The sequence below is a fragment of the Pseudonaja textilis genome, chromosome 7 (genome assembly GCF_049901715.1).
Source record: "Pseudonaja textilis isolate UNSWEBS1 chromosome 7, rPseTex1.2, whole genome shotgun sequence".
Classification (NCBI taxonomy): Eukaryota; Metazoa; Chordata; class Lepidosauria; order Squamata; family Elapidae; genus Pseudonaja; species Pseudonaja textilis.
Window position 1 is genome coordinate 34,043,797 of NC_141996.1, and position 27,280 is coordinate 34,071,076.

General features: G+C 44.1%; 1 protein-coding gene across 2 annotated transcripts in view; it reads left to right on the plus strand.

Moving 5' to 3' along the window:
• The window catches only part of NECTIN3 (nectin cell adhesion molecule 3), an 80,266-nt gene that overhangs the window by 14,778 nt on the left and 38,208 nt on the right, over positions 1 to 27,280 (plus strand). For both annotated transcript variants that reach the window (XM_026700785.2, XM_026700784.2), the window contains exon 2: positions 25,162 to 25,500. In XM_026700785.2, coding sequence (XP_026556570.1) covers positions 25,162 to 25,500 — 339 coding nt within the window. The remainder of the gene's footprint in view (positions 1 to 25,161; positions 25,501 to 27,280) is intronic.

Genomic DNA, 27,280 nt, shown 5'->3' on the forward strand with positions numbered 1-27,280 from the left:
AAAGTATGATTGGTTTATTCTATACATTCATTGTTTAAAGTCATTATTTTGAATATCTTTCTCATGCCTTCTCCTTTCTCAGGACTGAGTTTCTCTTATTTTCACCTAACATTCTTATGTCTTCTTCAAAGTTATATCCACATTCCACTGTGGAAAGTGTTACATATAGCTGATTCTGTAGAAAAATAATCGAGTCGATGGGAGGTGCCTTTGCTGCTGCTTGGGAAAGGAGTGTTTGAGATCCTTATATTTGTTACTGGGAGAACTAAATTTTTTGTAGTGTACAATCTGGTTTTCTGGTTATCAATCTTTTATGTCGTAAGTTTCATCAAAAAGCCCGAGTCTTATTGTGTGGTGAGTGGGAACCACTTTTTCCAATAAGAATGTGTTTAGAGGTTTTTGTTATATTTATAATCCATAGTAAGTATGAATAATCAAGGTTTTTTAAAATCTCATCTACTGTATATATATATCAGTTTAAGAAATCATTTACCTAATTCATATCAACAGTTAGCTATATTTTAAATCAACTGTAATTTTTAACTAAAGAATTATTCAGTCTAAATGTACATGATTAAGAACTATGTTCAGTCTTCTCTTGGTAGCCATTATTATTGGCCTAGTGAAGGATGAATGGGGGGGGGGGGGACAACGATCCTGGCAATTCCGGACATCTTCCTGTATGAGGAACAATAAGCTTCTTATATCTGACAGCAGAATTCCTCACCATCAATATATCTGGAAGCACACTTTAAATGGTCACTATTAGGAACTTATTTAAGCAGGATCAGATGGATTTGGCTAGATGGAAATATTGCCAGACCTGAAATAATATGGTATAGGTGCTCCAGTCTCCCTAGTTATCTGATGATCACAATGCTGATGTAAAGAAGGAATTAAACTATTTTTCATGAAGATGTCTGATTTGTTTCTTCTTCCTTTGTTTAGTCAAGATATGATATAATTAAAGTAGTCAAACTAGAAAAGAGTCTGCAGAAGGAGAAGGCATTGAATTGATTAAAGGAGATACTTCTGTCCACAAGAGGGCATTCCAGCCTAGGAAATAGAAGGAGAGAATGCTTTGAGATCATTAAATAAGTTGAGTGGCATATTATTATGATTAGTTGTACATTTAGCCAGGGGTTTACTGGATTTGCCATTTTTATTCACGGATTGAGCCTAACCCAAGGACCTGGGATAGGCAGTTGCTGATTTTGATGGTGTTAAAACATCATTGTGGATATTAAGGCTGCTTCTTGTTATTGACTGATAGTTATTTTGTCAATGCCCTTGGTGTTCAAGTGGTATTCCAGTTATGGGATTGTATCCAAGGCATCTATTGTTATTGGTACCGACTTTGCTTTCTTTTGCCACAGTTGTTCTTTTTCTGTTTGCAGGTCTATATATTTCATGATTTACAGTCAAAAAATGTCATGATTCTCTCCATTTCTTTCTCTGCTATTTTCCTTCTTACATACAAAGCAAGTTCTTTATCTTTAGAAGACTTGTAGTCTATTATTTAATTGCCTGCATAATTTTATATTTCCATTATGCAGGTCCACTGGCTTCTAATGCATGAATTCTCATGAATTCTGGACTTCCACTTTTTCTCTAGAATATAAAGATGGAGATGAGCCAGCATAGTAATGAGACCAGTCTTAATCCCCACATAACCTTTTATCCTGGCTTCATACAAACTATAAAGAGGAGAGAGAGAAAGTGGAATAACATTCCCAGAAAGTCCACAATTAACCATGAAGCTGCTCTTTAGTTCCACCGTAAAAAGTATGGATCATCTCCCCAGAACTTGAATTGTCCTTGATCCTATCAAAATTTAGTAATGTCATGAAGATATGGCTCTGCCACTGTGCTTGGGGGATCAGTAATGGTTATTGACTTTTACAGTTGTTATTTTTGTTTTAAACTGGTTGTTGGCATTTTATGTTGTATATTGATTTTTAGCTAGTTTTTATTGGATTGTTGGTTTAATTGTCATGAGCCACCCAGAATCACTTAGACGAGATGGGTAGCCATACACATTGAATATGTTATTAATGTACATTAGAATTATGCCTGTTCTTCGTGAAAGTAGTTCTTGGAAATCAGTTGAATAAATTAATATTGTGACAGAATATGGGAAGATGTTTGTTGTTTCTCCACATGTCAAGTTATCTAATTGTGTCTGAGTCTGTTAGCTGAGCGATGTCTGAAAGTTAATTTTTTTATTCTGTTCGGTGCATCTTTATCTCTTTAAGTTTAATAAATTACTTGCTTCAGAATTATATATAATTTGGAATGTTTAGGCTGATCATTATTTGGGTACCTTACAACCAGCAGATAGTTATGAACGTTACAGTATCCTATAGTCAGTTGATTGCCATTTGAGAACGTCATGGCTGGCTTCTGAGAAAATGGCACTAAAATCACAAGTCATGATCATAAGATGATTTTGTTAACAATTAGATGGGAAGTGGAGCCATTGCAGGTCACATAAAGTGTTGTTTAATGATCAAATCATTTAGTAATGCAGTTGCTGGCTCCAATTGTAGGTGATAAAACAAGCTTTATCTATATTGGAGACATTTTCAACATCAGGAATACTGCCACATTTGTACAGCACCAATAATCTTATAACCTAAAGAGCTAGTTTGGCATAATGGCTAATGTGCTGGCTTACAAATCAGGAGACTGGTTCTAGTCCCTTCTTAGTCATGAAATCTGGTTGGGTGGCCTTGGCCAATCACACACTCTCAACCCAACCCACCTCATTGGTATGTTGGGGGGGGAAGGAGGAGGAAGGAATATTATGTATGTTTGCGGCCTTGAGTTACTTATAAAGGAAGAAGGGCAGGATAAAAATCAATTAAAGTTCTTTCTGCAATAGCAAACTGTTATCAACTAAGAGCAGGATGAAATGTATGGTCTGAACCAAAGAAAGATTCCAAAACAACAAAATAGCAGCTGATAGTAAAAAGAAAGCTTGCAGAAGGACTTGGGAGATTCTGGATATGATTAATGAAATAGTGCACATTAGTAATCAATCACAGAATAACTTTAGATAATCAGCTATTTTTGCATGGTGGAAGTTAGTAGTTTCCAGTCTTTTGGGGCTTCCTAATGTTTTGTTATACACTGCTCAAAAAAATAAAAGGGAACACTTAAACAATACAATGTAACTCCAAGTCAATCACACTTCTGTGAAATCAAACTGTCCACTTAGATAGGAACACTGATTGACAATCAATTGCACATGCTGTTGTGCAAATGGAATAGACAACAGGTGGAAGGCATAGGCAGTTAGCAAGACATCCCCAATAAAGGAGTGGTTCTGCAAGTGGTGACCACAGACCACTTCTCAGTTCCTATGCTTTCTGGCTGATGGTTTGGTCACTTTTGAATGCTGGCACTGCTTTCACTCTAGTGGTAGCATAAGACAGAGTCTACAACCCACACAAGTGGCTCAGGTAGTGCAGTTAATCCAGGATGGCACATCAATGCAAGCTGTGGCAAGAAGGTTTGCTGTGTCTGTCAGCGTAGTGTCCAGATCATGGAGGCACTACCAGGAGACAGGCCAGTACATCAGGAGATGTGGAGGAGACCGTAGGAGGGCAACAGCCCAGCATCACCTCCGCCTTTGTGCAAGGAAGGACAGGAGGAGCACTGCCAGAGCCCCACAAAATGACCTCCAGCGGGCCACAAATGTGCATGTGGCTGCTCAAACGGTCAGAAACAGACTCCATGAGGGTGGTATGAGGGCCCGACGTCCACAGGTAGGGGTTATGCTTACAGCCTAACACTGTGCAGGATGTTTGGCATTTGCCAGAGAACACCAAGATTGGCAAATTCACCACTGGCACCCTGTGCTCTTCACAGATGAAAGCAGGTTCACACTGAGCACATGTGACAGATGTCACAGAGTCTGGACGTTCTGCTGCCTGGGACATCATGTCTCGCTCCATCCACCAATGCCACGTTGCACCCCAGACTGTCCAGGAGTTGACGGATGCTTTAGTCCAAGTGTGGGAGGAGATCCCTCAGGAGACCATCCGCCACCTCATCAGGAGCATGCCCAGGTGTTGTAGAGAAGTCATACAGGCACGTGGAGGCCACACCCACCACTGAGCCTCATTTTGACTTCTTTTAAGGACATTACATCAAAGTTGGATCATCCTATAGTGTTTTTTTCCACTTTAATTTTGAGTGTACCTCCACATCCAGACCTCCATGGGTTGCTAAATTTGATTTCCATTGATAATTTTTGTGTGATTGTGTTGTCAGCACATTCAACTATGTAATGAACAAAGTACTTAATAAGAATATTTCATTCATTCAATTCTAGGATGTCTTATTTTTGTGTTCCCTTTATTTTTTTGAGCAGTGTATATAACTTTCAGTAGACAAATGGTCTCCTTCAGTCGGATACACAAAGCAAAAACATGGGGATTTCAGATCAAGAAAAGCCCAGATTCCTCTCTCTATTTATCAGACTTCCTACGAAAATAAGGATTGGACAGCAGTCTGCCAGAGATGGTGTAGTAGATTTTTTTACTTACTAAAATTAGTCCTGTGAAGTAGTTCAGAGATTAAGTATAACCAGAAGCATTACTTCTATTGGTAGGTTACATTAACAGTATATTCCAAGAATTTCTTTCCTCCGTTTCTTTTACTCTCTGGAAAACCATGAAAGGTTTCTTCTGAAATGTTTTCCACACACACACCCCTTCGGTATGCCATTTGTTCCAGCTGCTGCTGTCCCACCTGAGGTCATTCCAATATACTGTTACTTTGAGCAACAGATTAGACTAGATTGCCTCAAAGATTCCTTCAAATCCTCACACTGTATAATTTTTGACTAGTCCCAGACACAAGATCCAATAGCGCTATGTACCTTAACAATGATTCAATCCAAAGAGCTGTCACACTTGCTTCTTACTACTACTATGTTTCTGTAGTCTGAATGGAATAAGGCAACAACTAGTGCTGCAGTTGGCATCACATTTCAAATTACTACCATGTTTCCCCGAAAATAAGACCCTGTCTTATATATTTTTTTGAACCCCGAAATAAGTGCTTGGCCTTATTTTTGAGGGGGTCCTATTTTCTAGGTGAACATCCAACACCACACTCACTTCAGCGAAGTTCGCCTCTCAAACCATCGCATCAACAGTGACAATGTGTCATCTTCTGTGGCTCAAGCATTGGCTGGCAGACACCAAACACAGATGGAAGCTCGCCTCCGCTCCATATAAGGGAGGCAAGCTATTCGTGGATTCTTTGAAACCAGTGCTTGTGGAACCCAGAGACAGGTCTAGGATTCTTCCATTCCCTGAAGGGGCAAGAATAGATTTGTAGCATCCTTTTGTTGGTCTTTTCGGGGGCCCTACTATAGGCTGAGCTTCCAACGGACTCAGGGTCCATTTTGGCAAAGGCAGGACTTCCAGTCAGCCCAGGGCTCTTGAGACAAAAGCAAGCCCCTGACCCCCTTTTGAGGGTCAGGCCTCAGGCCATTTTGTCAGTCCAGATGACTACATTACCGAAGTTCCCATTGGTGGCTGACTACAACTTTTCACAGACCAATGGGAACAGCATGACGGACACGTTGGTGCGAAGCATGGCAAGATGTGGCCTCTCTGGAGCTGCAATTCACCCCCAAGATTTTTCATCCATTGCCGCATGACAAGCCAATATTCATGGAGGAGACCATTCAACATCTACTGACTATAAAAGCCATAAAGACAGTTCTGAAACAGCAAAAGGGACACAGATTTTATTCAATCCTATTTGTCATCCCAAAGAGCTCGGGGAGTTGGAGAGCCATTCTCAATATCAGGGACCTGAATCACTATTTAATCTATCACAGATTCAAGATGCACATGCTGTAATCCATATTAGAGAGTGTCAGGGAGGGGGATTTTATTTAACATCCATTGACCTCACGGAGGAGTACTTGCATGTCCTTATTCACCCAAACTACCATCTGTTCCTGAGGTTCTTCTACAATGGCAGGCATCTGCAATACCAAGCACTGCCATTTGGACTGGTGTCTGCTCCCAGAACCTTGCTCCACTGTCTGCCCATCTCAGAACTGTACTGGTCCAGATACAATGTTATCTGGACAACACCTTGGTGCAATCAGCATCCCTCAGTCGAACTGAGGAGGATCTGCAAATCACCGTGCAGGTGCTGAGAACTCACGGTTTTGCTATAAACTTCAAGAATCATCTAACACCGTCAACTCAGTACACTGCACCTTGGGGCAGTCATAGACTTTTCAGAGGGCATGGTATACCTCTCACCGGATTGACTGAAGGACATCAAGGGCTGGCAGCACAGATCTGAAAGAGGAGAGTTGCTCCCCTAAAATTGCTCTGTCAACTCTTGGGCAAGTGGATTTCTTACATTGCAATCGTCCCCTGGGTGCGCCTGCATGCAAGAGCATTGCAATGGTTTCTGCTCCCATTTCAGAGAGCAGGACGGAGCAATTCTCCAACAAGAGTTCGAGTCCCCCCAAAAGTCTTAATCTCTTCTGTGGTAGACATCCTCAGTCTCCAGAGAGTCTCTATTCAGAGAGCAGGATCAGCTGATGATAACAACGGATTCCAGCCTTCTGGGGATGGGGAGCACATTGTCAAGACGAAGTAGCTCAGTATCCCAACCATTTATGAAGGAGGCGGAGTGACTGTCATTGGGCGGAAAGGAACCTCGTATTGATTAAGGCAGAGCACATCTCAGGAGTGCAGAATGTGTGAGCAGACTGGCTGAGCAGGTCCACGGTGGACCAGTTCAAGTGGCGCTTGCACCCAGATCTGTTCACTTCAGCATTCCAATAATACACCTCTTTGCGTCTCCCATGAACACCCAATTAGGTCGTATGTCAAACCTCATGGTGAAGCTTGTGGCAATGCTACCATTCATGTGTGGTTGCCGCTTGCAGGGTGAGCTGCAGAACAGAGGGGCCCTCTACTGCAAGGGTGCCTCGCACTGTGAGCAGGGCAGGAGCTAGCAAGAGTGCATTGGAAATATCTCCAGGCACCCAGAGAGACAGAATTCCCGGCCCTCGCTTGATCAGTGGGCCGTGATTAAGGGACCCAGCAGCCTTGAGGTGACCAGGGAAAGGAAGGGCTGTCTCCTGTGCTGGCCAAGCCCACCCCTTCACTATGGCTTCTTTTGGGGGGAGGGCATATATTTAGGCCCACCCCCCAAAAAATAGGCTTGGCCTTATTTTTGGGATATGTCATATTTTCAGGGAAACACAGTAGGTACAAGCATGCATGAGTGCTGCTCCACTTTGAAGTTATGCATTTCTACTACATGATAGTAGAAATGTTGCATATTTAATAGCTAGCAGTCAGGAATTAGCATTAAGGTCACTTCTGGGAGGAAATGTGATTTTCTGCCTTGAGTGTATGGAGAAGTACTTTAAGATTGCAAGATAATTTGAAGATAACATGCAAGTTACTAAAATGATCAAATGTGGACTTCCTCAACACTTAATTATGTAGAGTGTTATTCCACCTACCTCTTGCTTCAGCAACTTCATTACTAAGAGGTAACAAAGAGTATGCAACATGGCAAGATAGAGAAAACTTGTGATGTTTCAAACAGAAAGTATAGAAATCGTATCTGAGGCTTTATTTTTTTTTGCTCTAATATGACAAATTTACTGAGCCAAGTTCTGCCCATTACCAAGTCTACTTGAATTCTGAGGAGCAGAGTGCTTTAAGAAACTGAGGAGTTGTAAATACTGTAGCTAATGAAACAGAAACCAGTAGACTAGACATCCACATATCAACATATACATATCAACATATACATATCAACATATAAGGTGGCTTGAAGGCTATCAAGGAAAAAGCCATATAGCCATTCAGTTTGCAAGATGGAAGACACTTAGTCTCAAGTTTGAATGTATAAAAGCTCTTAACTTCTAAGTAATGTAGGCAAATCATCTTTGTATATATAGTTTTATTCTTGTCTGCAATAAAGAAGCGTATCTAGCTAGGTTGTTTTCTTCTGAGTAAACTAAATTTTGCATAAAGGCGAGGTGCCTGGAGAAAACCAAGATATATAGTTATGGTATGGTGCAAAACCAAGAGATGTAATCTAGGTCACTTGAAACCAGTTTCTGTTGCTCCACTGCTGAGCAGTACTATGATTGATTGTGCAGACACATTTTAAAAAAACATTCCACTTTAGTTTCCTTTGTTTGCAATGGTATACAGTCAGTGCCCAATGTAAATGCAATGATTAGTTAAGTTAATTTTTCAATGCCCTTGTAATTTTGAATGGTCATTAAACAGGGCAGCCAAGAACTACCTATATAGTATTCTCTTTCGCAGTACTTATAAGCATTTAATTTAAAATAATTAAAACGCAGAGACAAAAAGTATTATCTTAACTTGTTACTATCTTGCTTAAAGTAGGTAACTCCATTATAAGTCTTTTTTCCAAATCATCTGGGTGGCTACCAACTTGTATCACTCTCAAAATTGCCATCCAAAGTATTTTGTAGTCTTTATGCTGAACTGATTTCTTCTCAATTGCTCCTCCTCTCTTCAGCTAGCTGTCTAATGAGAGATGGAACATGAAGTTTATTTGTTTACGCTCTCCAAACTTCTGTGGCTTGGAAAAACTTAAAAAAGAAAAGTCGGTTAAAACAGCAGAATGGACTAAAATATAGACTATGGAAAGTTTGTAGCTATATAAAAATGAGCAGGAGCGACCACAAGAATAAGGAAACTTGATTTTTCCCCATCTATGTTGAAAATAGCAATGCCTTTTGTAGACCCAACTAAATTTAAATAATTTTTATAAGCAATATCCCTGTCTTTTTATTCATTCTAAAATAAAATATTTAATAATTTTATTCAGTTTTCTAATCGCCTTCCACCTCAGCTCCAACACTAACCTTTAGAATCTGGGTCCAAACTATGTATGTGTTTGCTAAACTTTGTCTCTGAGTATGTGCATGTAACATCTAGAACTTCCAGAAATTAAGAGACATAATTTCTTGACAGTCTTCTTCGGAATTTGTAAGAATAAGTCATTGCTCTATCTTGTTACAAATTTATTGAAAAAGTGAGTCAGGTTTTTGGCTACTTGGGACAGAGTAGTCAATTTTAATTTGGGGCATCTTGGCTTGGCTGGAGGACATTGCTTGAAATGCTAAGGAGGGAAATCTCCGCCATTGTTGTTTAGGGAAGAGGTTTCTTTCTCCTCCATGCTGCATCGAGAGCCCAGGATAGGTTGACTCCTTCCTATGATGTCATTTAGCTGAGTCTGTACTAAGATATAAAAGCCAGCCCCCAGAAGAGACCCCAGCTTTTGACTCAGCTCCTTTCAGTCAGTAGCTGTGGCTCTGAAAACTTCTGTTAGATAACACTCACCAGCGATCTTCAGTGCCGTTTTTCCTCATTTCAAGCAAGGTTGGGAGCAGCGTTGCCAGAGCACTGTTCAGGCAAGTTGGGCAGTGTCTGTCGGTTGGAGCGGTCGTAAAAAGCGATCGGTAAACCAATAACAGCTTCAGCCAGCTGAGGTTCTGTAGACAGCACTCACCAGCGATCTTCAGTACCTTTTTTCCTCGCTTCAGCAGCTCCCAGGATCTGGACAGCTACTCTTCCAGGAGAGCAGGGCTCTCTCTCTCCTGCAGCATTTGGAGCAGCATTGCCAGAGTGCTGTTCAGGCAAGTTGGGCAGCGTCTGTTGTTCTCCCTCGAGCTGCTCGGATCATCCAGAGAGTGGGAGGTGCTCCAGTCTGCGTCTGTGTAGGCTGGGCTTAATCATTAGGGAACGCTCCGCCCTCTGTCACATGGTCCCTTGTAGCCTCCCAGTTTATGCCCAGCCTTTGCAGTGTTAGGCTGTGTGTTTTGATTGTGCTTCCCACTCTTTGGCTGATTCAAGCAGGATAATATTTCAGTTCAGGTTTGATTTAAGCTTATTATTTCCTTAGCCTCTGCACATCTGGGGGTGTCTTGAGACTTAGGGGTGTGCGTTTTTCGCCCCCAGGGGGCTGGGCGGGCAGCTTAGCAGCACTTAGTGCTAACACCCACCCCCCACCCCCGCTCTCTGCCGTTTTATTTCTTTTTTCTTTTCCTGCCTTGCTGTCCTGGTGCCTTTCTAAGGTCTGGAGCCTTTGTTTATTCTGGTTTTCCCCCCACTAACGCCAATTTCAGCGTCCTCGCCCTCGTGGCTTGCAGGATGCACCCACCCTGAGCCGCCCGCTTTGCCTTTCACTTTCGATTTCCAGGCGGCCGCCATTTTGGGTGCTGCCTCGTGGCCGGGCGACATTTTGCAGGCCTCCTATTGCTGCGACATTCTGCTGGCCCTAGGCTTAGGCTCCCAGGCCTAGTAGGGCTGATTTCTCTATCTCCCTCTCCCAGAGGGAAAAAGAAAGCTGTTTTTTACTCTTTACTCTGTTAATGGTTGGTGTAAGTGTTGGCTTCCGCAGCAGATCTCAGGGTGGGGAATTAGAAAAGCAGCCACTCCCTCCCTGAGGGGGCAAGCTGCCTGAGGCCTTGTATTGCTGGCGTTGATTTGGCTGATTGGCTTCTCTTCCTTTTACCAACTGCCAGGTTGTTATTCAGTCTAATACAGAATATCTTCATATTTCCTTACATTGGTAATCCAATCTCATTCAACTGGCATTTTTTTTTCTCTCTCAGATTTGCTTAGAGAGACCTAGCTTCCATCACTGTCGATGCAGTGTGTTTTCCTGGATCCTTATCCTGGTGGGATATAATTGTACATTAAAAGTTTATATCTGTGGCAGTTTAAAAAAAAAAAACTTTTGGTCATATTTTCAGATTATTCATTGCAAATTCCAAAAGGGGGCGCGGGCCAGTTTCTGGATACCCGGCCTTACCCAGGTCGTATCCTAGGCGTGCCAACCGCCTGTACACACACACATAGATATATATATATATTTCTATATATTCATTTTGATATTTCTGTTGTTTTGCCATGGCAGATGATAACCCTAACTCCCGCCATTCTTTGAAGGCGAAATCTAAGTCCCATCATGTGCGCAGACAGGCTAAGGAAACCTCTCAGGAGACCTCTAAGGCCTCTCAAAGGGACGCTTTAAGGCGTCATAAGGCACTAGAGAGGGAGTTCGATAGGCGCTCTAGGGTGACTCAACCATCACCCCCAGCCGCCCCTTCTACTTCTAGGCACCCCCCCCCTCCAGTTTGTTCCCCTCTCTCCAGGCACAGCTCATCCCAGGAGTCTCACAACCCTGGACCAGCTACCAGCCGGATGCCTGAAGCAACCTTCACTCCCACGGCCGCTGGCCTGAGACAGGAGGACCCACCCATGATCGAGATGCCTGAGTACATGAGAACTTGGATGGAGCAGGCTATTCAACAGGGGATAGCTCAAGGCATGCAGCAGATGGCCGGATCAAGCCTTCCTCAGACGGTTCCCGTGCAAGAACCGGTGCCAACTAGGTCCATGCCCGCCCTGGACCCTGCTCCTGGTCAGGTACCCTCCCGGGGCCAGCCCTCTTCCAGAAAGGGAACCGGAGGAGGGAATGGAAATTTTAGACCAATACAGGGAGGAGGAGGAGCACCTTGAATGGGGATCCACCTTCCATGGGGAACCCTTTTCAGATTTAGACCCGATGGAGGCAGAGTTGTCGGAGGACGAGGGCCTTACCCCCGTCCAGCCTTCCTTTGTGGGGTTATTCAAGCCCCACATGTTTAAATCCATCTTGTTTAAGGCCAAGAACACCTCGGGCCTGGCCACTCAACTTCCCCCTGTCCCCCACTCCTCTGGGGAGGAACCGGAGGACGCAATGTTCAAACAGCCCGTGGTGGCCGAGGATGTGATTCCTGCTTCTCCCATTTTCCACGATCTGGTTTCCAACCAACTGGGTTTTACGGGGGCTCCTCCGGCCCCATCCACACAGGATAAGAGGTTCTTTAACCTCGAACCGGATTTCTGCTCCCTCCTCAATACCCCGGAGGTGGACGAGCCCATTGTTGGTCTCGCCTCTTCCTCCTCCCGAGTGACCCACTGGAGGCCCTCAAACCCGAGGATAGGAGGTCTGAATTGGCCTTGCGGCGGGCTCACCTAGCCAACGCCTGGGCAATTAGATCGGCCACCGCAGCCTCCTTCTTTACCAGGTCCTCTATCCGGTGGCTCCGTCAACTGAAGGCCCACATCCCTCCATCCAATACACGGGCGCTGCAGGACATTGCCAAAATCACAGCGGCGGCAGAGTTCTCAGCGGACGCCACGTACCATTCGGTTAAATTCGCCTCCCGGGCGTTAGCATCCCAGGTCACTGCCCGTCGCCTGCTCTGGCTCAAACCATGGCAGGCGGACGTGAAGAACAAGGTCAAGCTGGCATCCGCCCCCATTAAAGGGGAGAAGCTCTTTGGGCTGGCCCTGGACCCTCTCTTGGCCGAAACTAGGGGAAAGAAGAAATTCCTTCCTCCTCTTTTTCGGAGGCCTGACTCCCGAGCCCCTCAGCCCTTTCGAAGAGGACCCTCCCGGTCCTTCTACCAGTCCCCCTTCCCCCCCAGGTACCCGAGACCTCCCTCGTATAGAGCATCATATTCCCAGGATCGTTCCGACCCGAGCGATCGAAATAGGAGGGGCGGAGGATTTAAGCGTCCCTTCAGGGGTTCCGGGGGGAGACCCTTCCGGCGCTCCAAATGAATCCTGTCTTTTTCCCCCCATTGGCGGTCGGCTGAGGCATTTCGCCGACCTGTGGGATTCTACCACTTCTGACAAATGGGTCAGGGACTCCATCAGGTTTGGACTCGCTCTGGAGTTCAACTCTCAACCTCCCGAGTTCTTCATGTCATCTCCCCCCTCTAGGGACCCCTCCAAACGCAAATTAATGGATGCGGCCATCCATCACTTACTCTCCATCCAGGCCATCCAGCCAGTTCCCCCCTCTCAGCGAGGGCAGGGTTTCTATTCCCACCTCTTCGTGGTTCCCAAGTCCTCGGGGGGATGGAGGGCTATCCTGGACCTCAAACGGCTCAACCGCTTCCTAAACCCCCGCAAATTCAAAATGCACACCCTCCAATCCATTTTGCAGGGTACCAGGCAAGGAGATTGGCTATCTTCTATAGATCTCTCTGAGGCATACCTCCACATCCCAATTCGGCCTTCACACTCTAAATTCCTTAGATTCTGTTACAATCACCAACATTTTCAGTATGTGGCCCTTCCCTTTGGGTTAGCCTCAGCTCCCAGAGTTTTCACTAAGATCCTCGCGGCCCTGGCAGCTCGCTTAAGGGACTGCCCAGTCCGTCTCCACTGCTATCTGGATGATATCCTCATCCTGTCCCATTCACAATCCCAAGCAGAGCTGGACACCAAGACTACTCTCTCCGCCCTCCACGCCCATGGTTTCCTGGTCAACCAAAAAAAGAGCCAACTGGTCCCTTCTACCCGAATTGCCCACTTGGGGGCTATCATTGACACGGTGCAGGAAAAAGTGTTCCTTTCCCCGGAAAGGCTCCAGAGTATTCGAAATTCAATTCAGGTTATTCGCCGATCAAGGAGGGCTTCTCTGTTAGATTTATCTAAATTACTGGGAAAAATGGTTTCATGCATCTCTATTATTCCTTGGGCCTGTCTTCATACCAGGTCCCTGCAGTGGCTCCTGCTTCCGTTTCAAAGGTCCGGCAGAAGCAACTCAAAATCCTCCATCAAGGTACCTCCAAAGGTCCTCTCGTCTCTCCTCTGGTGGACCAACCCTGCCATCAACAGGGGTCATCTCTTCAAAGATCCCCAGCGTCTCGTCATCACCACAGACGCCAGCCTGAGCGGCTGGGCGCTCACTTCCAGTCCCTTACAACACAGGGCAAATGGTCCCATGCAGAGCGGGCCTGCAGCATAAACTGGCTGGAGCTCCACGCCATCCACCTGGCCATCCGCCACTTCCTGCCTCAGGTACGCGGGCGGCACGTCCTTATTCTCACAGACAATGTTACCGCCAAGGCCCATGTCAACAGGCAAGGCGGGACCCAGTCTATTCGGTTGATGAGAGAGGCCGAGAGACTCTGCCGTTGGGCAGAGCGTCACCTCCTCTCGATCAAAGCAGAACACATTTCGGGGCCTCAAACACCCGAGCGGACTGGTTAAGCAGGGCCACCGTGGACCAGTCCGAGTGGCGCATTCATCCATCCCTTTTCAGGGAGGCGACCATGATCTTCGGTCTCCCGTTAGTGGACCTCTTTGCATCCCCTGCAACACCCAGCTCCTCGGTTCTTCTCCAGATTCCCTTCCCCGGGGCCGAGAATCACGACTCACTTCGCTGTCCGTGGCCCCCGGACTCCTGTATGCCTTCCCCGTTAGCTTTGCTTCCCAGGGTCATTCAGAAACTGATCCAGGAGAAGGCAGATCTGATTTTGGTGGCCCCCTACTGGCCCAGGCGACCATGGTTTGCAGACCTCCGCAACCTCTCGGTGTCTCCCCGTGGAGAATCCCTCCGGACAGGATCTCCCTATCTCAGGGGCCCATTCAACATCCGGAGCCCCAATGGCTCCAACTAACCGTGTGGAGGTTGAGCGGGAGAAGTTGAGGAAGGAGAATTTATCTGACCAGGTCATTAACACGATCCTGGCCGCCAGACGGCCTTCAACCAATCGAATATACGATGCCACCTGGGTCAGCTTCTGCAGGTGGTGCCATTCATCCATGGTCAACCCGCTCTTGCCTTCGGTGGCCGAGATTCTGAATTTTCTCCAGGATGGGCTCAAAAAAGGTCTCTCACCTAATACCCTGAGACGCCAGGTAGCAGCCCTCTCAACTGTTGTCTCCGGCGACAATCTGGGTCCCCTCTCTCACCATCCCCGTATCAGGGCCTTCCTAAGGGGGGCTACTAACCTCCGTCCCCCTGTTGTGCACCGGTACCCCACTTGGGACCTTAACAAGGTCCTGGTGGCCCTCACCAGACCTCCTTTCGAACCCATTAGAGAATCCTCTCTCCAAATTTTGACCTTTAAGGTAGTATTCCTGGTGGCAATTACCTCGGCTTGCCGAATTTCGGAGATCGCTGCCCTTTCGGTGAGAAAGGACCTCTGTATCTTCCATTCCGATCGGGTGGTTCTACGCCCCGACCCGACCTTCTTGCCCAAGGTCAATTCAGCCTTCCACAGGGCTCAGGAGCTTACACTCCCGAACTTTTGTCCCAATCCTTCGCGGGAAAGGGAGAAACAATGGCACACCCTAGATGTCAGGCGGGCCCTACGCATATACATTAACCGCACACAACCCTTTAGAAGGTCAGAGTCTTTATTTCTCTCCTTCCAGCCCAAGTCCTTAGGCCACAAGGTGTCCCCTTCCACCATCGGGCGATGGATCAGAGCCACCATCGCCAAGGCTTATTCATCTCAGGCCTTGCCAGTTCCCAGTGGGGTTACGGCGCATTCCACCAGGAGTGCGGCCACCTCTGTGGCCTGGGCCACCCAGGCTCCAATCTCAGACATCTGTCGGGCCGCCACTTGGGCTTCCCCCTCCCCTTTCATTAGGCACTATAAGATTGACATCTTTGCGTCAGCTGAGGCCTCGTTTGGTAGACGAGTCCTCCAGCGGGTCATCGAGGACTCAGGGGAGCTTCCACCCCAGACGGATTCCCTCCCGTAGGACAGCCAAGCTTTGGTATGTCCCACTCTCTGGATGATCCGAGCAGCTCGAGGGAGAATGGGCGTTGGTCTTACCTGACACGCCATTTCTAGTCGAGCTGCGAGGATCATCCAGCCCCACCCCTTTTTATTTTTTTCCGTCTGGGGGAACCTTGTTTCAGCCAATGATACTTTAGGTCTAGTTAGATGAGAGTTAGACAACTTTCCTCCTCTCTCGACTTCGCATAAACTGGGAGGCTACAAGGGACCATGTGACAGAGGGCGGAGCGTTCCCTAATGATTAAGCCCAGCCTACACAGACGCAGACTGGAGCACCTCCCACTCTCTGGATGATCCTCGCAGCTCGACTAGAAATGGCATGTCAGGTAAGACCAACGCCCAATCTACCCCACGCTTGCGGTTTGAGCAGTTATAAAAAGTGATCGGCAAGCCGATACCAGTGTCAGCCAGCTGATCGTGTGGCCAGAGGCTGCCCTTTCCTTTGCTGACTTCACTCGGGGCTCTTTATAGCCTAAGGAGAAATTCTTCGATCTCAGAGCCTGTTTCCCATAGTCAGTGGCCATCTTGGATTGAAGCCTTCCACCATGAGGTGAGTGGCCATTTTGTAAGCCTGGGGGCCAATTTATACCCTAAGGGGCTTAATACAAAAAATTTACAAACAGTTTCTTTCCATCATAAGAGCCTTTATTCTTCAAATGGAGCAAGATAAGGGTCAGGCAGAGTCCCCCCCCCCCAGTGGAACAGTCTCTTAAGCCAATAAGAGAAAAAGTTGTAGGCAATGCACCCAATCAGTCTAGAGGGAGGTGGCTGCTAAAATCAGAGCTAAGGCTTTAGCCCCTAAGAAGGCAACTCAGGCTGAGTTGAGGGCAGAAAAGCGCAGACATGCAGCCCTAGAGAGGCAGTTCAACAGAATGATTCAACAGAAAGGAGTGCAACTGCAGCATGTTTCAGGTGATACCTGTGGGCCCCAGCCAAGCCCTCCCAGGGGAGAAGTTATCTATGAGCCTGTCTCCTGAGGCTTTTGCAGTACAATGATCCTCAGGATCTAAGCAGATCTGGGCCCTATGCTCCTCCCCCTCCCTCCAGGCGTCGAACCTCTTCTCAATCTAGGCCTGAAGCCACCTTCACTCCCTCAGACACCCTGCATTCCCTACTAGAGAGCATTTAGGAGGGTGACCTCCCCTCCTCCATTGACCTCACGGAGGCTTACCTCCATATCCCTATCTGGCTTCATCACTGCCAGTTTCTCCGTTTCTGTTACCAGAACGAGTATTTCCAGTACCGGGCTCTCCCCTTCAGTCCTTCATCAGTCCCCAGGGTCTTCACAAAAATCCTGGCAGTATTGGCGGCTTCTCTTCAAGCTCTACCAGTAAGGGTCCAGTGTTATCTGGATGACATCCTGATCCAGTCACATTTGGTCCACTCCGCCCATCACGACCTTCATATCACATTGCAATGTCTATGAGACCACGGTTTTTCTATCAACCTCAAGAAAAGTCACTGTTTCCCAATGACCAGGCTGCTTCATCTCAGTGCAATCATCGATACATCATGCTGTGAGGTTTTCCTTTCCCCGGAGCGCAGGGAGAGCCTCAATGAGTTCATCCTCCAGATTTAGTGGCAGCATAACATTCCCTTGTCTCTCCTGTCTCAACTCCTGGGGAAGAGGATTTCATGCATTGGCATCATCCCATGGGCCTGCCTCTATGCCAGGGTGTTTCAGTGGTTCCTGCTGCCATTTCAATGGGCAGCAACCAGCTACACTTCCATCAGGTTTCAGGTCCCACCCAGGTCCTTCAAGTGGTGGCAATCTCAGGCAGTTTGGTGGGGTCATCTCTTCAAGGAACCAAACAGAATCCTGCTTACCACAGATGCCAGTCTTTACAGCTGGGGAGCCCATCGGTCTGGCGAGATAGCTCAAGGTAGTTGGTCTCAGGTAGACAAGGCATGCCCCATAAATTAGCCAGAACTCAACCATCTTCCTAGCCCTGAAACACTTCCAGAACAGGGTGGCGGATTGCCATGTTTTGGTCATGACGGACAATGTGGCTGCAAAAGCCCATGTCAACAGGCAAGTGGGGACCAGGTCCAGGACTTTGATGAGAGAGGCAGAGTGTCTGGGGAAGTGGGCAGAGAGACACCTTCTATCCATCAGGGTGGATCACATTTCGGGGGTCAACTATATTCAGGCCAACTGGTTGAGTCGGTCCAGAGTTGATCAATCAGAGTGGAGTCTCCACCCTTCATTGTTTCTGGCTTTGTCCCACAGATTCGAAACTCCAGCAGTAGATCTGTTTGCCACTCCTCAGAACGCTCAGGTAAGCAGATTCTTCACCAGATTTCTGACCCAGGAACAGAGGGGACCAATGCGCTTTGGAGCAACTGGCCTCCAGGGCTCCTCTATGCCTTTCCCCCTCTTCTGATCATTCTGGCCATAATTCAGAAGTAGTTAGAGGAAAAAGCAAAGCTAATTCTCCTGGCACCATATTGGCCCAGGAGACCCTGGTTCACAGATCTGGTGAACCTGTCTGTAACTCAGCCATGGATCTTTTGGCCAACAGGATCTTTCTGCATCAGGGAGCTTTGCTCCACTCGGATCCTCAGAGGTTCTGCTTAGCCATTTTGCACTTGAGTGGCAATCTATGAGGAATTCCAACTTCCCTGACAGGGTGATTGATACTATACAGGCTTTGCAAAAACCTTCCACCACGCGCATCTACAATGCTACCTGGAAGGTCTTCTGTTCCTGGTGCACTAAATCGGCATGAGACCCCTCTTCGGCATCTGTCACTGAGGTGTTAATGTTTCTTCAAGGCTCGATCAGGGACTCACACTTAACACTCTTTGCCGTTAGGTAGCAGTGTTGTCTTCAGTTCTGTCCTGGGAAGGTTATGCTTCCTTATCCCATCATCCTTCAGTGCGCAGGTTCTTGAGGGGTTGCTAACCTTCACTCTCCAGTTGTACATAGGTTTCCAACATGGGACCTCTCTAAAGTTTTGCAGGCCCTTATGGGTTTCCCTTTGAGCCCCTTAGATCAGTGTCTTTCCAATTGATGACCATTAAGGTAGTTTTTTTTATTAGCCATTACATCGTCCAGGAGAATATCAGAACTAGCGGCTCTCTCCCTCAGACAGTATGTGTTTTCCCTGAGAACAGGGTGGTTCTAAGGCTAGATCGTACGTTTGTTCCTAAAATAAACTCTTGCTTCCACTGGGTGCAAGACATAGTGTTACCAGATTTTTATCCCAGGCCACAACATGAGTTGGAGCACAAGTGGCATATGCTGGATGTAAGGCTCCAGATCTACATCAAGCGGACAGCTGCTTTTTGAAAATCTGAGGCCATGTTTGTGTCATTTCATCCCACATCCTTGGGGGCCAAGGTGGCTTCATCAACAATAGGTAGGTGGATTAGAACAGGCATCTCTAAGGCCTACCAAACTTTGTTCCTGCCGGTTCCCAAGAACGTCACGGTCCACCCCACTAGGAGTACTGCTACTCCTGCCACCTGGTCTACTCAGGCATTGCTGGAGGAAATCTGCAGAGCAGCTACCTGGGCATCTCCCTTCCCGTTTATACAGCATTATCGCCTGGATTCCTTCGCTTTGGCTGAGGCTTCATTTGGAAGGAGGGTGCTTCAGAGGGTGGTACCACAGTCAGAGTGACTGACACAGATGTTGGCCATCCTGTGGACATGCAAGCTTTGGTATGCCCCATTCCTGGACTCTCTTCACAGCATGGATGAGAATGAGCGTTGGTATAATTACCTGAGAATGCCCGTTCTATCTATGCTGCAAGAGAGTCCAGCCCCACCCTTACACCTCTGGTCCTGATTGAGGGGGTGTATGAATCTAATTTCACTGTTTATTTTCCAAAGACATGTTACATCTGTCAGGCATCTTTGCCTAAAAGGGGTTGACTTTTTTTATAGTGGCAGACTCAGCTCTATGACGTCAGAGGGAGGAGTTATATCCCATTCCTGGACTCTCTTGCAGCATAGATAGGGCGTTTTCAGGTAATTATACCAACACCCATTCTCATTTAGCAATTGTTGTTAGAAATAGCAATTCAATTATTAAACAAAATGGTCATTAAGTGAAAAATATATTCACAGTTTTACATAGGACAAAATGCATTGCCTACCATGGCCACACATGACAGAGTCGCTGTGAACATGTGGTTGCAAAGTTACTTTTTCAGTACAGTTGTAACTGAACGCTGTCTGAGGCAGTCACCAAATGAAGACTACCTGAACTTTATTATTAATTCTACTTAAGTGTAGGGAATATATAATGGTTTGACTGAACTTCCAGTATACACAGACTCAATCACTCCTGATGTAATAAGCCATTAGTGATATTTTCTCAAACTACATCTCGATCCCTAAGGCTTTGGATCCCTTTTTGGGGAATATGTCTGATCTCAGTTTCTGTATTAGTCCTTTTTGGGTTTGATTAGACTAACATTTTGCTCAATAATTTGCAATCTGTCCATTCAATACAGCAGTTAAATTCACTTACAGACGTTGGAAAGTCTCCTACCACATGTTGCCTTTTTTATGGTAGAATATCCACTTTAAGCTAAGAGACAAATTAAATTTAGCTTCCTTTAACAGGCATTAAGCAGGCAAGTTACACTGATGATAAATTACGTTGCTGTCAAGAAACAAATGAAACTTTATAAAGAGAGAGTTTAATCTTTTAAGATTGCAAGCAGATTACCAAGATACAAGTTTGGGAGTGGTGGGGGGATCCTAATTAGAATTCTGGCAAAATGAGTTGTAAAGGCAGGAGCAGGTGGCAAGGAAGCTAGAGTAAAATTTAAAGCCTTTCTTGAAAAGTCTTTTAGAAATCTTATAGGCCAGGCCAGTCTCAGATACTCCATTCCTATGTATCAATCCTATGTATCAATCAAGAAGTTGCTTGGTAGTTTAACAATTTCAAGTATATTTTTATCTGTTTGGCTTATCAAATTCTCCCAACACCAACTCCTCCTCCCCAGGAAAAACAATTAAAAATATAAAACAGCATACACAGACTGGACTTCATCCACTATAACAGTAACAAGCAACCATAAAATGCACCTCACAAATATTTGAGTTAAATGAATCATAGATTCAGTTCGTTTAAAATTTCTACTCCTTTTATTTCTTCTTTTTGGAAATCCTGGCTGGCTGAGGAACAATCACCAGCCGCAGCAGAGGCTTCCCTTCAGGCGACCCTCCTCCCTCTATGTTCTCTTCTCGCAACCCCCTGGCAGGCTACGGTGGGGCCGGGAAGGTGCGCACACGCAGGGACATCCTTAAATGAGCAGCTGGCCACCCTGCGTATGTCTTTGTTGTGGTTTGGCTGAGTCTGGCTGATCACTTGAGGGTCTCCTTGCACATGGGGGAACAACAACACTCCAAGGCGATAGCCAGAGCCTTAGTGCAGGAGAAGCTGTGTCCTGTTATGACCCCCCCTTAAGTGAGCTCCGGCCCGCCCCATGCACACCTTTGCTGCTTGCTTGAGGAGGGTCTTCCTGTGCTTGTGCACTCTCCTGGCCCTGCCATAGCTGGCAAAGGGACCGTGAGGGGGGAAGGAAGGTCTACAGAGATTTTCTGTGCCATAAATCATATACACTTTTGCCCTATCTGATAGATTGAATTTCAGGAAAGCTATTTTGCATTATTTGTCTTTCCTGCCAAATATATCATGATGGTATTGGGGAAAGACTGCTTTATAAACTACTTTGTTCTGTTTAACATCTACATAGAATGCTAGTAGAAGTCATTTTGAATTTTAATGTGATGAATCTACTAATAACGTACCCTGTACAGTTCTACCTTTTTGCCTGGTGCTGCTGTCAACAGAGGGAAAACTATGTACCTTCCTGAGCCTGTCAGACTTTAAGGCATCCAGAAAGTATCCATGATATCAATCACTCTGAGACATTTTTTCTCCAATTGATTTATTTAGAAACAGATCTGGTATGTCTATGGCAATTTCCCAAAGTGAAAGTATTTTCGCATGTTACACAGAATCCACCTTCTCTCCTCCCTTGTTTCCTCTTACTTCTATACTTCATAAATCACGATAACCAATTAACTGCAACTGGAATTTCTTAATAAGACATACAGAATAACCTTGAACTTTCAACTCCACCACCACCCTTCCATTTAAATGTGGCAGCTGAATTTCAAAGCTGACGGGGTCCCCCCTTGAAAACTCCTCCTAAAAGAAAAGGAAAAAAAAACACATAACAGGGGTTAATACATTGTCCTTAACCCCCTCTCCTCCCTCCACGAGGACCCTTCGGTTTGTTGGGAAAATCCTCATGGAATTGGTTAACCAATTGATTAGCATGAACATCCCAACTCTTTACCCAACTAGCATCTGAGAGGTGGTATCCTTTCCATAAGACCAAATATTGTAATTGGCCATGGTGTAATCTAGAATCGAGAAATTTTTAATTTCATAATGTGTTTCCCCCTGTACCATTAACGGTTTGGGGGAGTGATTGGCAGTGGTCTTATTGATGTAGTAGCTTCATAACAAATGTTCACAGTCTGTTTCCTACCATTTTTAGGAATCCTTGATCACATAATATGAAAAGATCAGCTTTAGGTACTACTTAATTACTGAACACAATTTAAAATGCCATAAGGCAGTGGCCCCCAACCTTTTGGGCATCAGGGATCAGTTTCGTGGAGAGAGGTTTTTCTATGGACCGGAAGGGGCGTAGTTTCATGCATTGCCTGCATCCTGCAGATGGGGCTTTGTTTGTTTGCAGGCCAGGCAGGAAAGGAATGTTCCAGACCCCTTTAGCCAAAGAATTCTGACCAGCGGAGTCCAGAGAGAGACCTTTCTCTGCCATTGATCCCACCATATGGAATGTTTTCCTGGAGGTGATGTGGACCCCCACTCTCCTGGTCTTTAGAAGGGCATGAAAACATGGCTCTGTGGCATTGTTTGGGACTCACAGAGGAGCATGCAGCCATGGGGCTGGTTAGTTCCCTATAAGCCCTCCTGCTGCCTTTTAATTAATAATTAATATAACTTCTTTTTAAATTTTTTATGTTTTTAATATTTTATTTATACACCTAGAATCCATCTGTGAGGAAGATGAGTGGTATTAGCTTTTGACAATTTACAGAACTGCATAGTTTGGAACTATTAATAAAAATTGAAATACTGTCTGAAATAACTCAATTTTTGAAGTTTCCTAAAAGCCAACTTGGGGGTGGAGGCAACTTGTTCAAAAATAGTGGTAGTGCCACGGAAAATCAGCTCTGTCATAGCTCCCCAAATCTCTTGGAAATGTGGGACTACAAGAGATTTCTCCTTATCTGTTGATATTAATTAGAACAGATAGTTCTGTAGGTATCTAAATGCCAAGCTGCATTATATGTCAATACTGCATCTTAAATTCTACTAACTGTACAATTTATAATCATTGTGGGGGGGCTGAAAAATCAATCTGCTGTGAACATCAGTACTTGAGGGACTGCATTCTATCTAAACCACTTATCATTTCTGAGTATTCTTTGAGTGTGGCTCTGTAAAACACATTGCAGTACATGCCTTAACCTATGACCATAATTGAGCCCAAAATTTCTGGTGTTAAGCAAGACATTTGTTAAGTGAATTTTGCACCTTTTTACAACCTTTCTTGCTACAGTTAAGTGAATCACTGCAATTATTAAAATAGTAACACTGTTGTTAAGTGAATCTGGCTTCTCTATTGATTGCTTATCAGAAGATCACAAAAGGTGACCTCATGACAAGCAAATGTCATAAACTAGTTGCCAGGTATCAAAGTTTTGATCATGTGACTATGGGGATGTTGCAACAGTTGTAAGTGAAAAATAGTGAAACATCACTTTTTTCAGTGCTATTCTAACTTTGAATGTTCACTAAATACATGGTTTAAAGATAAATCTTTCTATGCTTACATATATGATAAGCATATTTCAAGCCTAACAGTCAGATCCTCTCATGCGAGATTCTCCTGTGAAGCTCAGGAATACCAAGTAAACATGTTCACTTAGGAATGGATATTTGCATGCAAGTAGTATTCACATTCACCTCAAATCTTTCCTCTCTTAGAAGGAATTTTGTTGTTTTAAATATTCAAATTAGAACTCCAAGAACTTGGAACAAGAACTAGGGCATACATTCTCCTTAACACCTCTGATAAATGGCTGGAATTAATCTGAAAAAGGGCAGTGGGAGCTCTGGAGGACTTGCTTCAGGATTCATCTTATTACTGAGGAATAGTAGAAACTCTAAATTCAATGTCCATTAGATCTTTATTGTGTCTTTAACCAACTTTCAACAAAAAGGTAGGAAACAGTAGTAAAATCCAAATTAAAAATGATTGAACTTATTTGCATGAATTTATTCCAATATTATAGTAGAATATTGGAATGTTTGTCGTCTTCTACAGTAGGATTTCATTAAAGTGTTATGTAATCTGATATAATATAGTGAAGTTATATTAAATGCTAACACAGATGAATGAATATAGCCTTTGTCTAATCCAGGAGTGTCAAATTTAAGGCCCTGGGACCAGATCCACCCTGCGGGGTACTTAGATCTGGCCCATGGGGCCACCTTGGAAATAGCAAAGGACCAGCCCACGGTACCTCTTGACAGCGAAAACGGAGCTCGTGAGGGCTGCCTGCAGCCCTCCCGGGTTCAGTTTCCCCTGGCAGAGGGTTGCAGGAGGCTGTCGCAGACAAAAATGGAGCTTGAGAGCCCATTTTCACTGACAGAGCGCTTGGGCCACCAAAGTCGCCCTGACATGAGTGACATCAAGCTGGCCATGTCCCCTGGCCATGCCCACCTTGGCCCCCTGAGATCAAATACAACCCTGATGCATGTGCATACATACATCCTAGCATTTTCCAAAAATGCATAATTAAATTTTTTGGGATCAACCAAGTATTGATTCATTGGTTAAAATAGGAATTGACCATCCAGCTTGTCATACAAGCGTAATGTCATGGCTTGAGAATAGCCCAAAGGTCATCCAATTATCCTGGTGCCTTAACCACTAGATCAGACAGATTCGTTATCACCTGTAAATCACTTCATAGCATAGGGCATGAGCTTATGCCCACATCATATGATCAGGCAGAAGATATATGGGTTCCTTTTATTAAACAATGTCTCTATTGGAATCTAGGAAGTGTTCCTCTGACAAAATGCCTGCCTCTAGAATAGCATCTTTGCAGAGCTTTGTATAGCTGCCACCCTGATAATCTTCAAGGAGTCTCAGAAGACCTGGCTGTTCTTCTGGTTATGATCATTGCTGAACTTCTATCAATCTTGCTTTTTTTTTTTCTAGCTGTGCATAAGGATTTTTTCCCCTTATTTCTTGATGTGCATAGATTTTTGAATGGCCTTCTAATTCTCACAAAGGAAAGAAAAATATTTAATGCATTTCTATTATCTAAGCAAATTGGCACATAAGACTGAAACAGGATTACCAACTAAAAATACTACAAAAATCCTACAAAAATACCATGGAACATGTAACTTAACTAATATTTGTCTTTATTTTTTCCCTCCTTTTTAGGTGCCTTAGCTGGACCAAGAGTTGATCCTCATGTGAAAGCAGTTTGGGGAAAGAATGTTACTTTGAAGTGCATAATTGATATCAATGAAACATTAACACAGATTGCGTGGGAAAAGATACATGGGAAAACTATTCAAAATATTGCTGTTCATCATCCTGTGTATGGATTTTCTGTTCAAGAAGAATACGTAGGAAGAGTATTATTAAAAAACACCTCACTAACTGATTCATCTATCACCTTAATTAATGTTACCTTTTCTGATTCTGGTGAATATGTATGCAAAGCAGCTACATTTCCTCTAGGAAATTCCCAATCATCAACAATTGTAGCTGTATTGGGTAAGTATTTTATATTTATTTTACAACTTTTATCCAAAATGTTTGAAAAACCAAAATTAAAATTGATAACCATACCATGAATCAATAACATTTATTTGGTCAAGGATTAGCACAAATTAAAAAAAAAGATTACCATGAACAAAAGCCAAAGCTTACTATAAATGTAGATTTGATTTACGTACAGTGGAGTTCCAGTGGAAATATCCTCTTGAAGGAAAGGTGTAGAACAATTATTGCAGATTCAAATATCTTCCTTCGAAAGCAGATATTCAAGGGTGTAGATAAGAGGGCAGGAACATTTAGAAATAATTACTTCAGCAGGAGTATTCAGTTCATCACACAATTTGGATCTTTTAGTGAATGAGCAGAATGATTAATATGTACTTTATCTGGAGAAGGAAGGCTCTGGTTTATTTTTTCATTTAAGAGAATTACCAACAGATACACATTTTTTTGGAAATACGAAAACAATAAAAAATGCGGCAAGGATCCCCCTTTGGGTGGCTGTGACTATAATTTTTCAACCTTCCTGGGCTTTTTTTTGAAGAGGAAATAAAATATATGCAGTAATTTTTCAACTTACCTTTCAAATATCAATATATTTCTTCCTCCAGGAAATATACCATATGTGAATTGGTTTGTTCATGAAGGTATGGTTTTCTGTAATAATTGAGTGTTTTTGCTATGTCTGCCTCTGTGCTAATGCTGTGGGGCATAGTGAGGACAGACTTAGATCTGTAAACTCCTAGATAGTCAGTAAAAGAAAATAAAGACCTGGGTGGAAAAAAATCCGAAATTATTTTCTTGTTAAATGTCATTGCCTTTTGGATGAAGAAATGTACAGGTACTCTTTGTCCAGTGACTACCTCATGTAGTGACCATTCACAGTCACTAAGGTGATGAAAAGGTAACTTTATGACCAGTCCTTATGCTTTATTTGTAATAACAATAAAAAAATTAAGTACATTTATTTTCAAATACTTCTCATGTGTACATATTGCAAAACATAGGTGATTACAGAAAGGATGGCTGCTATCCTGATGCGCAGTTATGCTTCTTTCAGGATTCATTTCATTTGTTGGAGTACTAATTTATACATTTGCGGTAGCAAAGGCCCAATGTCTTTACTGACTAAAGAAATATCACAACAAATAAATGAGCATTAAACAATATCTGATTTGAGAATGTCAACTATACAAAGACATAATATGAAAGCTAGTTCCTGCATATCTCCATCAATAATCTCAGCATTTTTTACTGTCTACATCAATATAGCCATCTTTTTGGAGGGATATTAACAAAGGCATATATGATATTATTAGACAGTCATATATTTTACTTAACAGAAATGCTACATATACAATAAATAAAAATTATCCAGAACTATTCCAAACCATCTTTCAAACTATTTGAGGAAGACAATTTCAGCTACCATGATTGTTGGCTCTGCTTTTAGCCAAGCTGTCTTCATTTTACGATTTTTCACCAGAATTGACTGGTCAATTCAAATTCAAGTTTCTTAATCACCAACACTTTAAAAAATTTTTTTTTTATTGATTTTTAAGATGAACATAGACAAACAAAACATAAAAACATCAAGCCATCTTCCATATATATATATATACATACAGTGTGCCGGTTGGTTTACAAATTGTTTTGTGCTTTCATTTTGTAGCCTTCAATTACAATTACATTGTATATATTCTCATATTTTCAATCAAGTATTAAATATATTAATATCATTGTTAATCGATCATTTGATTATACTTTTATTCATTCA